At 41.7% G+C, this 15,852-nt stretch overlaps 1 protein-coding gene across 2 annotated transcripts in view; it reads left to right on the top strand.

Annotated features, from left to right (window-relative positions):
* The window catches only part of RPTOR (regulatory associated protein of MTOR complex 1), a 466,323-nt gene that overhangs the window by 204,316 nt on the left and 246,155 nt on the right, over window positions 1–15,852 (top strand). For both annotated transcript variants that reach the window (XM_030208599.1, XM_030208598.1), the window contains exons 4-5: window positions 352–510; window positions 10,963–11,109. In XM_030208599.1, the coding sequence (XP_030064459.1) occupies window positions 352–510; window positions 10,963–11,109 (306 nt within the window). The remainder of the gene's footprint in view (window positions 1–351; window positions 511–10,962; window positions 11,110–15,852) is intronic.

Below are 15,852 nucleotides of genomic sequence, written 5' to 3'. Positions count from 1 at the left end.
CAATTTGTGACCTCAGTGGGAGTTTTTCTAAGCACTTGTCTGTAGAAGAGAGAAGCATATTTAGAAAGATTAAAAAGTGGGTTCGCTGTGTCCCTTTCAGATGTAAATAATTCAACCTTTTTTTCTAAATGTCTTACTTAATTTTCATCCCCAAAGGTTTCTTTCCAACTCATTGTGCTCCTAGTAGGATCTGTCGTCAGCCCCCAGCCAAAACCTTCTTTCTGGCAACTGTCTTATGGCTTGCAAATTAGAAGCATCTTGTCCGCTTGATTGAGTAGCACAGCTGCATGCCAGCACAGAGTAATCACCTCTCACAATTGTTCTTTTTTTTCCCTCTTTTTGTAAATCCAGGCCCGATACAAACAGAGCCTAGATCCTACCGTGGATGAAGTTAAGAAGTTGTGCACCTCCCTACGCCGCAATGCCAAGGAAGAGCGGGTCCTCTTCCACTATAATGGTCATGGTGTCCCTCGGCCAACGGTTAATGGCGAGATCTGGGTCTTCAACAAGGTATGTGAACTGGTCGTGTGTGTAGACAAAGAGCACATGTAGAAAGTGTAAATGGCCCTCCCCATGAAATGATCCATTTTCAAATGCCAAGTGAAGTCTGTGAAGATCTGCAGGAAGGAACCTGACGAGTCATTAGTATTTTAACCTCTCTTTCCAGGGTGCAAACATGATTTGATTGAATGCTCTCTCCTGATGTTAGGACAGTAAAATTGTTGACAGTGTTCGTAGAGGTCAGGTGTAGGAGGAATAGAAAGTAGAATGAGAAGTAGATTGAAAAAAGGCTATGAACATTTAGAAATCGTACAGTTCCTGCATTAGTAGAAGACAGACATAATCATTTGTTTATTAGACACATTTCCAACTAACCAGCTCAGAGTGATTTTACCAGCAATATAAGATTTATATCAAGATTTAATAAGCTATATTTTTAATAAAGATGATTTGAATGCAAATTATATTTGACATGTAGAAATTGTTAATATTTGTAAGTCCAATTAGGTAATGGTGGGACGATGTGCATTTCTGGAGGTATAATGAAGAAGAGGTGTAGGGATAAGATGTCAAGATAACTGGATACAGTGTAGGTACATAGAGGCATTAGAGAAGAATCCTCATGGGGCTACAACATTAGAAAAGACATGGAATAGTTTATTGCTCATTTTAACCCGGGGGTTCCTCAATCCAGTCCTCAAGACACCAAGCCAGTCTGGTTTTCCACAATGAGTATGCATAAGATAAATTTACATGCACTGCCTCCATTGTATGCAAATCTATTTTATGCATATTCATGTGAGTACTCTGAAAACTACTACTACTATAAATCACTTCTATAGCGCTACCAGTCGTACGCAGCGCTTTACAATTGAACATGAAGAAGACAGTCCCTGCTCAAAAGAGCTTACAATCGAAATCAGGACAAACAGACAGGACCAAAAAGGAGAAGGGAAGGACAGACAGAAGGACACATAAGGATAAGATAAAAGTTATAAGTCAGGAGTTGAAAGCAGCATCAAACAGGTAGGCCTTTAGCCCGGATTTGAAGGCAGCCAGGGATGGAGCTAGACGTAATGGCTCAGGAAGCCTATTCCAGGCATAAGGTGCGGCGAGGTAGAAGGAGCGGAGTCTGGAGTTAGCGATGGAGGAGAAGGGTGCAATTAGGAGAGATTTGCCTAGTGAAGGGAGTTCTAGGGAAGGAGTGTAGGGAGAGATGAGGGTGGAGAGGTAGTGAGGGGCTGCAGAGTGAATGCACTTATAGGTCAACAAGAGGAGCTTGAATTGTATACAGAAATGGATAGGGAGCCAGTGAAGTGATTTCAGGAGAGGGCTGATATGGGCATAACGACTTTGGCGAAATATTAGTCGTGCAGCAGAGTTTTGAACAGATTGAAGAGGAGAGAGATGGCTGAGTGGAAGACCTGAGAGAAGCAAGTTGCAGTAGTCTGAGCGAGAGGTGATGAGGGTTCTGATAGGGTGTTCAGAAAGGAAAGGGCGAATTCTGGCGATGTTATAAAGGATGAAACGACAGGTTTTAGCAATCTGTTGAATATGGGCAGAAAAGGAGAGGGAGGAGTCGAAGATGACCCCAAGGTTGCGAGCAGACGAGACAGGAAGAATGAGCGTGTTGTTGACAGAAATAGAGAATGGGGAAAGGGGAGAGGTTGCTTTAGGAGGGAAGATAAGGAGTTTGGTTTTGGACATATTGAGTTTCAGGTGGCGGTGAAACATCCAGATAGCAATGCCAGAGAGGCAGATACCTTGGACTGGATTTCTGCCGAGATTACTGGTGTGGAGAGGTAGATCTGGGAGTCATCAGCGTAAAGGTGATACTGAAAGCCGTACGATGAGATCAAAGCACCAAGGGAGGAAGTATAGATGGAGAAAAGGAGAGGTCTTAGAACAGATCCTTGAGGTACACCCACTGACAGCGGGATAGAGGAAGAGGAGGAACCACCAGAGTATACACTAAAAGTACGCTGTGAGAGATAAGAAGAGAACCAAGAGAGAGCAGAATTCCGAAATCCAAGTGAGGAGGCTGTGATCAACAGTATCAAAGGCAGCAGAAAGATTGAGAAGGAGGAAGATAGAATAGAGCCCTTTGGATTTAGCCAGGAATAGATCATTGGAGACTTTAGTAAGTGCTGTTTCAGTTGAATGAAGGGGACGAAAGCCAGATTGGAGTGGATCAAGAATAGGTTGAGAAGAAAGAAAGCCGAGGCAGCGACGGTGGACAGCACGTTCTAGTAACTTGGATAAGAAAGGAAGGAGGGACATGGGGCGATAGTTGGAAGGAGAGGTAGGATCCAGAGAAAGTTTTTTGAGGAGTGGGGTGACTACGGCATGCTTAAAGGCATCAGGGACAGTCGCAGTGGAAAGTGACAGATTGAGGATATGACAGGTGAAAGGGGTGACAGCAGGAGAGATAGTGTTGAGTAGGTGAGTGGGAATAGGGTCAGAGGAGCAGGTGGTTAGTTTTGAGGATTGAAGAAGAAGTAAAGTTTCTTCTTCAGTGATTTCGGAAAAGGAGGTAGGGGTAAGAGGGTTGGGAGAGTGGACTAAGGGAAGAAGGGGTGGAGGAGAGCTAATTTGGCATGTCCTGAGTACTGGGTTGAGAACCCCTGTTGTAAGCACTGAAGAGTGTATCTTAGAGGTAGACTAAGTCTACCTTTAGTCCAAAAGGTGCTTTAAAGGACCAGGTTTCTAGTAGTTTTCTGAATATTATCAGATTCAATTGCTCTGAAGTTCAGTGACAGAGTTCCAGAGGGTTGGAATTGAGCCTGAAAAGATTCTTTCTGATACTTTGGCACCAGGACAGTTAGGCTGGCTCAGGTTAAGAGTGTAGAGAGCAGGAAGATGTATAATGGCACAACTGAAGTAGGGCAATGCATCACCTTTGATTCCAAAGGTCAGCTGGGATTTTGAACTTGTCGCACAATAGAGAGTTCAGAGCCAATTCAGGGGTTTTTAGGAAGGAGCAGTCCGTTCAAATTTTATCACACTTGGCATTGTTCAAGCCGCAGTATACTGAATGAGCTACAGCAACTGACTGAGTTGGAATTCAGATAATCCAAACTGGAAGTCATGCAAGTCTGGTTGACGTAGCAAATGTTGGGCCATCAAAGAAGGGGCAAAGTTAGCTTATTTGGAAGAGAGTTGATCTAGATACTGCTTAGTGATCTTGGAGTCCAGAGAGAGAGAATCTGATCCCACTGTGTGTGATGAAGCTCGCCTTCCTATTTTGCAGCTGTTGAAGGACCAGGAGAATAGTTTAAACAATCTCGGAGAATAAGCACTGGGCTCTTCTGTATAATGGTGTGTTTGACAAGAAACTTCCAAAAACTGCTTCTCGGTGCAGGGTTCAAAGGGATGTAGACAGCATATGAGGGTCTGATTTCCAGACCAAGACTGGTTAGTTCTTCATTTATTCTCATTCCTTTCTGCAGCTAGACCGGGCAGAATTTGTTATCCTTCACATCATCATCCTGTTTGTTTAATGTGCTGCCTATGTTTTAACTTTAGTTTTGCAGCACAGCTTAGCCAGTTCAAATAAGGAATACAGAGCTGGTAGTCACAGGAAACCCTAGTTTAGTGATTTAATTTTAGTTTTGCAGTATAGCTTAGTTTCCATATTATAAAACCCTTTTCCCTACAGTTTTAAAAAAACTTTAAAGCTTGAATTTTCTACCGCAGCCTACAAGATTAACAGATAGCCTCTAGAAAGCACAGCAAGGCCTAGTTTAGGCTGCATTACTACCCACCCTCCCCAACTCTTGCCCACCCTTAGCACAACTCTTCATTTATCTATGTATCTCTCTCTCTCTCCATATATATATATATATCTTCTTATTTTGTTCATTTAGGTCCCTCTTATATATATATATATATATATATATATATATATATATATATATATATTTTTTTTATTTTAGTGCATTTGTATCCCACATTTTCCCACCTATTTGCGGGCTCAGTGTGGCTTACAATACATTGTATTAATGGAAGTACAATTTGTAACAACTCGATTGTGGTTACATTGTTATGCATTGAGTTTAAAACAAAGTCTACGTATCGTTAAGAGAATGTAACAAAACAGTGGAACAAAGGAAGAACAACGGATACTGATAGGACTATAGAACAATAGCGCGAAAAACGTTCGGGTGTAGCATTTTACCTGTAGATTGAGGTTTAAGTATGTTAAAATGAGAGTACAGATGAGAATGTGTTGATGTATAACTAAAAGTGTGCGTAGATTTCATGTGTTTTGATCCTTTCAATAGATATTTTCGAAGAGATGAGTCTTCAATAATTTGCGGAAGTCGGTCAGCTCGTTGGTCCAAAATTGGTTGTTCCAAAATTGCGTGCTCATATAAGAAAAGGTTGATGCGTGCATCACTTTATATTTTATGCCTTTGCAATTAGGGAAGTAGAGGTTCAGGAAAGTTTGGGATGATCTTTTAGCGTTTCTAGGTGGTAGGTCTATTAAGTCAGACATGTAGGCTGGGGCTTGACCATGAATGATTTTGTGGACTAGTGTGCATATTTTAAAAGTGATGCGTTCCTTGAATGGGAGCCAGTGTAGCTTCTCTCATAAGGGTTTTGCGCTTTCGTATTTTGGTTTCCCGAAAATGAGTCTGGCAGATGTGTTCTGGGCTGTTTGAAGTTTCTTCAGTATTTGCTCTTTACAACCTGCGTATAATGAGTTGCAGTAATCCAAATGGCTGAGTACGAGTGATTGCACTAGGCTGCGGAAGACGGATCTTGGGAAGAATGGTCTTATTCTTTTCATTCTCCACATGCTGTAAAACATCTTTTTGGTTGTGTTGTTTGTGTGATTTTCGAGTGTTAGGTGGCGGTCAATAGTGACTCCAAGGATTTTTAAAGTTTTAGAAATTGGAAGATTTAGTTTTGGTGTGTTTATAGCGGTGAATTCATTCGTGTTGTATTGGGAGGTAAGTATCAGGCATTGAGTTTTTTTCTGCATTCAGTTTCAAACGAAATGCATCTGCCCAGGTGTTCATGATGTGTAAGCTTTGGTTGATTTCATTGTGGATTTCTTTAATGTCTTGTTTGAAAGGGATGTATATTGTTACATCGTCAGCGTATATATGCGGGTTAAGGTTATGGCTTGCTAGAAGTTTTGCCAGGGGTGTCTTCATATATACAGAAGAGGAACCTAAATGAACAAAATAAGAAGCAACATAAGCACTGGCAAGTCAGATGCAAAGCACTGATTTTACTATTCTGGGATCTTGCCAGCTACTTGTGAACTGAATTGGCCACTGTTGGAAGCAGGATACTGAGCTAGATGGACAATTGGTCTGACCCAGTATAGCTATTATGTTCTTAAAAATAATTTGTTGTACTTATTACTGTGCTTTGGTTTGCAGGTGAAGATTTTCTGAAATTAATGTTGCTACTATTTGGCTTTTTGCCAGGTATTTGTGACCTAGGTTAGCCACTGTTGGAAGCAGGATACTGGGCTAGATGGACCATTGGTCTTACCTAGTATGGCTATTCTTCTGTAACTGGGATATGGCTGGTGATTATCATTCTTAGAAACCACTGCTCGCCTACAGGAGTGCACACACATTCAGCAACAATGAAAATGGCCACTGATCAATTGAAACTTGTTAAATTTTCCCATGCAATAAGCAAATAACCTGCATATCACCATGAACACTTGACCCCCATCGTCCCTCATCTCGCTCTCCTTTATATTCCCCCTCGCTCACTGCTTCTGACAATCCTACAGTGCGAGTTTGGATAGTTCTGGAAGAAACATAAAATCGTAAGCATTGTCATACTGTGACAGACTGAATGTCCATCAAGCCCAGTATCCTGTTTCCAACAGTGGCCAATTCAGTTCACAAGTAGCTGGCAAGATCCCAGAATAGTAAAATCTGATTTTATGCTGCTTCTCTTAGAAAAAGCAGTGGATTTTCTCAAGTCCATCTTAATAATAATGGCTTATGGACTTTTCTTTGAACCCCAGAAAATGTACCTGTTTTCTAAGCTGTTATTGGGCCATAACATGTAGAGGTAAAGATGGTTTGTGTAGGTGATATGGATTTAATGGAGCGGCAGTCAGTAAGCTTGAATCAGAAACTTTATTTTCTCAGCTTGATGAATAGCTCTCTTCAGTCTCTGCCGTTTCTCATCTCTGCAATAGTGCAGTACTGGACTAACATCAGTGCCAAGCACATGTGAGCCCAGGATGTGCCGACACGTTATTTCGTTCTTTTTATATGGTGGTGTATTTATAAGAGATGTGACATTACAGCTTTTGATATGGAGATTTTAAAAGGTAAAAACCTTTTGAGGAATATTTCAATATAATTTAATGAGAGCACAAGGATGAAAATCGCTACATATCGCAGAGAAACGTGTATGTGTAATTGAGGAATGTGGCTCAGAAGCACAACATTCAATTAGCGCTGTCTTTTGGAAGAAAATGTATCATGCACCTTCCTCCTCCTGTGGTTTAATTTATTGTGACTTCATCATGTTGTAGAGACAGCGGTGTAAGTGTCTTGAAGTTGCTTCCATATTTTTAAGTTTGTGGCATGAAGACAGCAATGTTTGACGTGTTTAATCCAGTGTGATATAGAAGGTCTAAAGAATAAATCTGAGCCCACAGGGATGCACTCTTTTATTAGTCTCTGAGAGCTGCATCCATTGCCTCCCTTTCTTTTCTCTCCAAGCTTCTCTGCAGTGACACATCTTTTCTTTTCTTTATGCCTTAAAATTTTGTGATTCAGAGATACACTTACATTGAGTGTCTTCCAGAAGGATGAGTAAGAAAAATAATGAATGGAATACATTAGCTGAATTCTTATGGGAAGACTGAAGTTTTGTCAGCAGCTGAGTGTATGCATTATGTCCATGGGTTGCAAGGTGTGTTAAGAGTTTGCGATATAAGACTGTGGAATCCTTCAGCCCGATTCATCGTCGGAGCTCTTCAGCCCGCCTTTGTTCGTTTGCAGTGCTTTCGTCTTCTGCTGTTGCTTTCACCAACAAACTCTAATTGGGTTATTTATATAACTTGCTATCTGTACACTTCTTCCCTTGGGCACTAAGCCCAGGAATTAGTTTCCTTCAATTCTGGTCCTCACATTATGCTATAAAGATTAAGAAAGAAAACAGAATCAGGGAGTCATCTGTCAACGTGGGCAAAGGCGTATCCCAAATGAAGAGTACGGGTGTTTGAGAGGATGTTTCCTTGCAGAGCTCGAGTGATCTAAGGAGTGTCCAAGAAACTTCTCCATTTGCATTTAGTCTTCTTAGTTCATTGCGACCCTAATGTTTACGAATGTGAGCGAGTATGAAATACTGCAGGCCCTAAATGCTAGTAAATAGTTGTAGGAGAAGTGATTATTTGAAAGCTGACCACTTGAAAAAATGTTTGTTAGAACAAGAGTTGACCTTCAATTTTACCTTAAGATCCATTTTGTTCTGATTTGCCTACTGCCCTGTGAGTATGTTGACTATGTTAGGAATATATGTAGAGGTGTATTTTCAAAGTACTTAGACTTACCATATTCCATAGTAAGCTTTAGAACTTTGCAAGTCTGAGTGCTTTGAAAGTGACCCCAAAGTAACATAGTAGATGACGGCAGATAACGACCTGTGTGGTCCAGTTTGCCCAACAAGATAAACTCATGGGATAAGGTATGATGCGATGATATATATATATATATATATATATATATATATATATATATATATATATATATATATATAGTTGATTTTTTCCTTGCCGTTTTCAGGGCACAGACCATAGAAGTCTGCCCAGCACTGGCCTTGTTTTCCAACTACAGAGGCTGTCATCAAAGCCCCAATCCAGGCCAACCAAATCTATTCAGCCATGATCAGGGCACAGATCATAGAAGTCTGCTCAGCACTGGCTTTGCTTCCCAGTCCCTGGACTCTCCAACTAGTCATCACTATGTTTGTTTGGTTCCATTCTTTCCATAAAGGATTTTTTTTTGTTTATCCCGCAAGTTTTTGAATTCCGTTAACGTTTTCATCTCATTCCAGGTATCTTCCACCCTCTCTGTGGCCTCTACTTCCAGTGGCCTTGGTTTCACCTAGGTATTGCAGCAATTGCTTGGCTATCTGTGGAAGCAAATGGTTAGCGTGTGCTTGTAACAGTTATGGCGGGAGGATGTAAGAACCATAATCACCAGAGAAGCTAAAAAGGGGCTAGACTGTTTCCTAAAGGACAAGTCCATAAACCGCTACTAAATGGACTTGGGAAAAATCCACAATTCCAGGAATAACATGTATAGAATGTTTGTACGTTTGGGAAGCTTGCCAGGTGCCCTTGGCCTGGCTTGGCCGCTGTCGTGGACAGGATGCTGGGCTCGATGGACCCTTGGTCTTTTCCCAGTGTGGCATTACTTATGTACTTATGAAATTAAGAAGGGGTTGATCTACATATATGCTGTAGAAAACATTTTAACTTATCCTTGACCATCTTTAAATCTAGATTGAAAGCCCACCTCTTTAACATTGCTTTTGACTTGTAACCACTCGCCCCACCTACCCTCCTCTCCTCTTTCCTCTACACATTAATTGATTTGCTTGCTTTATTTTTGTCTATTAGATTGTAAGCTCTTTGAGCAGGGACTGTCCTTCTATGTTTGACAGCACTGCGTACGCTTTGTAGCGCTATAGAAATGCTAAATAGTAGTAGTAAAGGAAGATGGGGGAGTTAGGGTCTGAAATGTTGGGAATACAGATTTCTTGCTAGAGCCAGATACTGGTTTTATGCCACATTTTGAACTTGTTCAGCTTGTGTTTATGGATGCAGATTTTATTCTCTCTATACTGTGCAGTATAGGAAATCTTAGTCATTCTGGTTTACTGTATTGACAATAGGGCTATAGAACGAAAGATACACTTTGATCTTTGCCATGATAATCTCGACATATTGTTAATTCTTGAAGCATTTTATGGCTAAAACTTATGTATGGATTTCCAACTTTAATTCTGCTTGAGTCAATGTTTTTCCCTGTCCTTTCTATGTTGAGCATGAGGATGAAGGGGGTAATTGTTACTGAGACCAAGGATTGATGGGTTGTGCTCTCAGTACTTCAAGTGAGTTGTCTCTGTTTTTAGGCCTCTCGTGTTGCTAGAATTATTGGCTTAGGAATATAGCCATATTAAGTTGTATTTGCTGAATGTATTATGTCCTAGGGAGTGTGTATATGTATAGATACAGATATATAGATCTATTTGTATAGCAGATTTGTATCTGATTGTTTTTATGACCTTGTAATTTGTGTCTTAATGTTTCTGTAAGCTGCTCTGAACTAAATGGGAAATGGTGACTCATAAAAGCTGATATTGAATTACTCCATGCATTATACTGGTTACCAGTGAAGGCTAGAATAGATTTTCAGATATTACTTTTGAATTTTAAATGTCTGAGAACTGATTGGATGACATCTGCATGCATTCTTGGAGACGCATTTGTCAAAACAAATCTGCAGCAGCGTTGCCAGTAAATACTGCTGAGTATCACCTGCTTTGGAAGTAAGATTAACACACACAAAAAGATTAGCGTACAGCTCTTACAGGCCAGAACTATGGAGCCCATTACACTTGGACCAAAAGGAAGCACAGAATCCATTTGTCCTACTGTGACCTAGTGAAAGTGTGCCTCTTTTAGAGACCTTTTTGGTTTTGAATCTTATTGAGCTGTGGTTCTGCCTTGATATAATTGAATAAGTCACATGGTAGAGCATATATTTGTAGGTAAGAGTGGTACTATGAGTCAGGTATCCTCAGTGAGTGGAGGCTGAGGCTAGGGTGAACCAACAGCAGTGGCCAACAGGGAGACCTTGTTTGGGGCGAGCACATAGTCGATGTGAGGCTGAGACCTGCCACTACGTAAATGCAGGAGCTGTTTCCTACTCTTTCATTGACCTGTTTCATAGCAGTAATATAAATGAAATTCGGACAGTGAAAAACCTGATGGCATCTGTGTTTTGAACCTTGTGGCATTCTGGGATTTGTGGGGTGTTTGAATTGTTCCAGCCACAGTAATTGGAGTAGGTTTCTTAGTAACAGATAACCACAGAGTGATATTTTGCAAATCAGATTTTTTTTTAACTAAACAAATCACATACGTTGCTTTTAATTATCTTCCCTATTTCTGCTGAAGTAATTTGAGTGAAACTCAATATCTCCCTAGTCTCTTTGTCCAAAGGATTATTTCCGTTTGGTTTTTCTTCACAAAGATCTTCAAAATGAGGATCGGCATGCCTTTGGGATTTAATGAAGCCCACGCATGTCACCTTACACCTCTGAAAGATTTAAGCTACATTGCCACCAACATAATTCAGTACTTTGTGATCATTTTCAAGTACTGTACTCTGTAACAGAACTCAGCAGTTGTGTTCACATCTCTAATTGTCTACTGTAATGTTTTCATGTAACGTTCTCTTTCAGAATTACACGCAGTATATCCCACTCTCCATATATGACCTGCAGACGTGGATGGGCAGTCCCTCCATTTTTGTCTACGACTGCTCCAACGCAGGACTCATTGTAAAGTCCTTCAAACAGTTTGCATTACAGAGGGAGCAGGAGCTGGAGGTAAGGCTCCCTTTAGATTTCTTTGATACATAAAATAAAGATCTATTCTATTCATTGACTTGGTATGGCAAAATTATACTGCTTGTTAATGTTTTACGAGTAGAAAGACCACCAGCACGCTATAAAAGTCAGAGTATCGCTTTCCATGAAGGTGGTGATTCTGAGCTGTGTTCTTGTAGAAAACGGGGTAGAAGAAAAGTCCGTTGCTGGTTGTTAAAGGATTATTTTGCTTTCAGGGAAAGTTGGGGGAGCGATTTTTAATCCCTAGTAGATTCCTGGGGCTTTTCTGAGGTAGATAGAACCCAGCATGACAGCTTCCATTACCTTTTTCAGGTCAGACCAGACAGAGGGTAAATTAGGTGGTCTGTCACACCACACTCTTGGCACATAGCAGGACCTAGCTGCGAGTGTCAGGAATTTCTTGGGATTTTGCTCTTTGTATGATGCCCTAAATTGATACTTAAGATTGTGAGCTGTTTGAAGCAGGGCTTTATTCTTAAAATAAAAAGAAAATTGTACAGATATAATGGAAAAGGAATTAGTAGAAGTATGAAATGTGTTAGAGGACAGTAAAAAGATGGGCAGTGGCACTTGCTGGGTTTTATAGTGATTGAAGAACTGGACCATCCATCAACTCGTTTCACTTGGGACACCAAATGACACTAACTATTCTTTCCACCAAGCCAAGCTGAGAATGGGTTCCTTTGGGCATCCAGAGGAGGAAGAAGCAACTTTTTAAAAAAATCTAGGTTAGCTTTCAGCATGTGCTTTAATTCTCCCAGCCCCCCTACAACTACTTTTGCAGTGACAGTGCTTGGCCAAGGGTCACAGACTAGCTTCGTCCAGATCATTGGTTCATTTACACCCATAAGTCTGGCCTCTACGTGTTGCTGCTGTACTCTTCCATGGATTAAGAAATAGAGGATGTTTGCGGAACACCTCAACCCTACAGAGCTAGGGGACAGAAGTCTGGTTTGGGAATCAAAGGCTGGAATTCTGCATGGCCCCGGGCAGTGCTGTCACCAAGCCACTGAGTCTTGCCCTAGCAGGAAATCTTGACTTGAAAATTCAGCTTCCAGAACCAAGATGGCATCAGTGAGACACTGGTACAGAGGCCTCCCCCAACTCGCTGAATTATTACTTACTCCTTTTCTGCAGTGATTGCTTGTTTATGCTGACGCATTGGGGGAAACAGTGAGTTACTCTCTGGCCCAACCTGTTATCTCTTCACCGCGCCAAGTGTTTATAACATCTTGTATGTTTCCTGCTACCATGGGCGAGTCTGCTGGGCTGAGGAAGGAGCCCAGCTTGGACAGCGAGGTTTCACTGAGCCCGGGCAGATCTACTCCTCCACCTCCAGGGATGACATGGGCATTAGAGGCTGCCGCTATTGAGTGTGCTGGGGATGATCCTGATGAGTGCTGGTTGATGTATTTTGTAGACCCAAAAGAAGTTTCACTGGTAGTGTCGGCGATATTGGAGCAGCCACAGCTTGGGGGAGAGTCCTTGGCAATGGCGTCTGGTGGTGGGGAGGGTGTGGAGCAGTAGGAGGGAATGGCTTTGTCTTGCTCTGGTGGTTCAGGAGAACAAGTCGTGCTGGCCCCTCTCAAACCCCTGTCAAACCGCCAAGAGTCGATACGAAAGCTTTGTGGAATGCTGTTGAAAATCTCCACAAGGTATGCTCCAGCTTTGTTTTTAATTCATTGAACTCTTCAACGGGACTGAGAAAGCTTGAAACGAATCAACAACAGTTATCTTCAAGGATAGTGTAGAAAAATCTTTGGGTGAACTTAAGAATTCTATTGCCCAACATGTTGGAGATAAGGCATTGAGAACTTAGAGAAGCCAAATTTTCCAGTGTCCAGGCTACTGGCACCTAAGGAACTTTTTCAGATGTTTTGAAATGTATTGAAGCAAATATTCTACTTGTTCATAAGATATATTACTTATCTATGTCTAAAATTGAGGAACTTGCAGATGCTGATTTGGATGTATCTGGACGTTTAGAAAATTTACAGAGGAGAGATACCTAGCAGAGCAACCCTGTTGGTTCAATTTGTTTTATCAGGATAAATGTGCAATATAAAGACTTTAATATAAGGTTAAGGATGCTTCTATTACTAGTTATCATTTCTGTAGCACTACTAGATGTACACAGTGTTGTACTCTTGAACATGAAGAGCTTCATTTATGGATAACAGTTTTATATTTTTCCTGATGTTTCTCGATGGATTCAACTCCAGCGGAAGAAGTTTCTTCATTTTTGTTCAGCTGTGGTTTCCTTGGGTGCTTCATTTCAACTGCGCTTTCCGTGTAAATGTTTAGTTTCTTTTCAGGGTAGTAGATATATTTTATGAACCTGTACAGCTTCTTTTTTTTTTTTTTTTTCCTTGGAAGGAAAAGGTGTTTTTGTAGCTTCTACATAAACATAGTAACATAGTAGATGACGGCAGAAAAAGACCTGCACGGTCCATCCAGTCTGCCCAACAAGACAACTCATGTGTGCTACTTTTGTGTATACCCTACTTTGATTTGTACCTGTGCTCTTCAGGGCACAGACCGTATAAGTCTGCCCAGCACTAGCCCCGCCTCCCAACCACCGGATCTGGCATAGACCGTATAAGTCTGCCCAGCACTATCCCTGCCTCCCACCACCGGCTCTGGCACAGACCGTATAAGTCTGCCCAGCGCTATCCCTGCCTCCCAACCTCCAGTCCCGCCTCCCAACCTCCAGTCCCGCCTCCCACCACTGGCTCTGGCACAGACCGTATAAGTCTGCCCCGCACTATCCCCGCCTCCCAACCTCCAGCCCCGCCTCCCACTACCGGCTCTGCTATCCAATCTCAGTTAAGCTCCTGATGATCCTTTCCTTCTGAACAGGATTCCTTTATGTTTATCCACGCATGTTTGAATTCCGTTACCGTTTTCCTCTCCACCACCTCCCGCGGGAGGGCATTCCAAGCATCCACCACTCTCTCCGTGAAGAAATACTTCCTGACATTTTTCTTGAGTCTGCCCCCCTTCAATCTCATTTCATGTCCTCTCGTTCTACCGCCTTCGTATCTCCGGAAAAGGTTCGTTTGCGGATTAATACCTTTCAAATATTTGAACGTCTGTATCATATCACCCCTGTTTCTCCTTTCCTCCAGGGTATACGTGTTCAGGTCAGCAAGTCTCTCCTCATACGTCTTGTTACGCAAATCCCATACCATTCTCGTAGCTTTTCTTTGCACCGCTTCGATTCTTTTTACATCCTTAGCAAGATACGGCCTCCAAAACTGAACACAATACTCTAGATGGGGCCTCACCAACAACTTATACAGAGGCATCAACACCCCCTTTCTTCTGCTGGTCACACCTCTCTCTATACAGCCCAACAACCTTCTAGATACAGCCACCGCCTTGTCACACTGTTTTGTCACCTTCAAATCCTCAGATACTATCACCCCAAGGTCCCTCTCCCCGTCTGAACCTATCAGACTCTCGCCACCTAACACATACGTCTCCCGTGGATTTCTATTCCCTAAGTGCATCACTTTGCATTTCTTCGCATTGAATTTTAATTGCCAGACCTTAGACCATTGTTCTAGCTTCTTCAAATTCTTTTTCATGTTTTCCACTCCCTCTGGGGTGTCCACTCTGTTACAGATCTTAGTATCATCCGCAAATAGGCAAACTTTACCTTCTAACCCTTCGGCAATGTCACTCACAAATATATTGAACAGAATCGGCCCCAGCACCGATCCTTGAGGCACTCCACTACTCACCTTTCCCTCCTCCGAGCTAACTCCATTCACCACCACCCTCTGGCGTCTGTCCGTCAACCAGTTCCTAATCCAGTTCACCACTTTAGGTCCTATCTTCAGCCCATCCAGTTTATTTAAAAGCCTCCTGTGGGGAACCGTGTCAAAAGCTTTGCTGAAATCTAAGTAGATTACGTCCATAGCTCGTCCCTGATTCAATTCTCCTGTCACCCAATCAAAAGCTCCTGTATCTTGATCTGTAATAGTTGTATTTTCTTTCTTTTTTTTTTTTTTTTTACCTTTTCCATAATTCCAGCTTCCTTATGGAATGTGCCCTTGGTTTCCTCTTAATTGTGGACTATTTAGAATTGTATTTGTTTTCTTTGTGTTGTGCTTGTAAGTTAATTAGCTTTTTGTACATTTCTGATTTTCCTTTGCGAAGTGCATTCTTTAACTTGACAACCAAAACAAAAAAAATTCAGCTTCTCAATCTCCCTAGGGTCCGTCCCATTAACCTGTTGCACAGAAAACGAGCACTGTTGGTTTTGAGAGCCTTTATATCAGGACTGAGGATTCAAACCTAGAACTGAAACCAGCCCTGCAGATCAGAACTTGGCTGAACTTGCCTGGTTTAGAACAAATGTTTTAAGCCACGTGAAATGTAAACACTAGACTAACACTGCGTTAATGTATCTGTGATTATTTCTGAGCATCTGTACTTGTTTCTGCATTAAACACGTTTGGCTTTGATTAATTTCTTGCTTTGAGTATTCCATCTAGGAGCCCTTCAGTCACACCCATCTCTGACTCTTCATTTGGTTTTCTCTGCTGCTCCTTTACCATCACACTGTAGAAGTACAGCCAAACTCACGCTGTTGGGGTTTTCAGTTTATTTATATTTTTCCCTCTCCAGCTTTGGCTTGTGCCCTCTACCATCTGGTCTCAGGAATCTGGACTGTAAGGAGATCATTTGCATCTTAATTCTTTACTGTGGTCATCT

The sequence above is a fragment of the Microcaecilia unicolor genome, chromosome 6 (genome assembly GCF_901765095.1).
Source record: "Microcaecilia unicolor chromosome 6, aMicUni1.1, whole genome shotgun sequence".
NCBI classification, from domain to species: Eukaryota; Metazoa; Chordata; class Amphibia; order Gymnophiona; family Siphonopidae; genus Microcaecilia; species Microcaecilia unicolor.
Note: the sequence above shows the minus strand (reverse complement) of the source record. Positions and strands in the feature narration are given on the sequence as shown.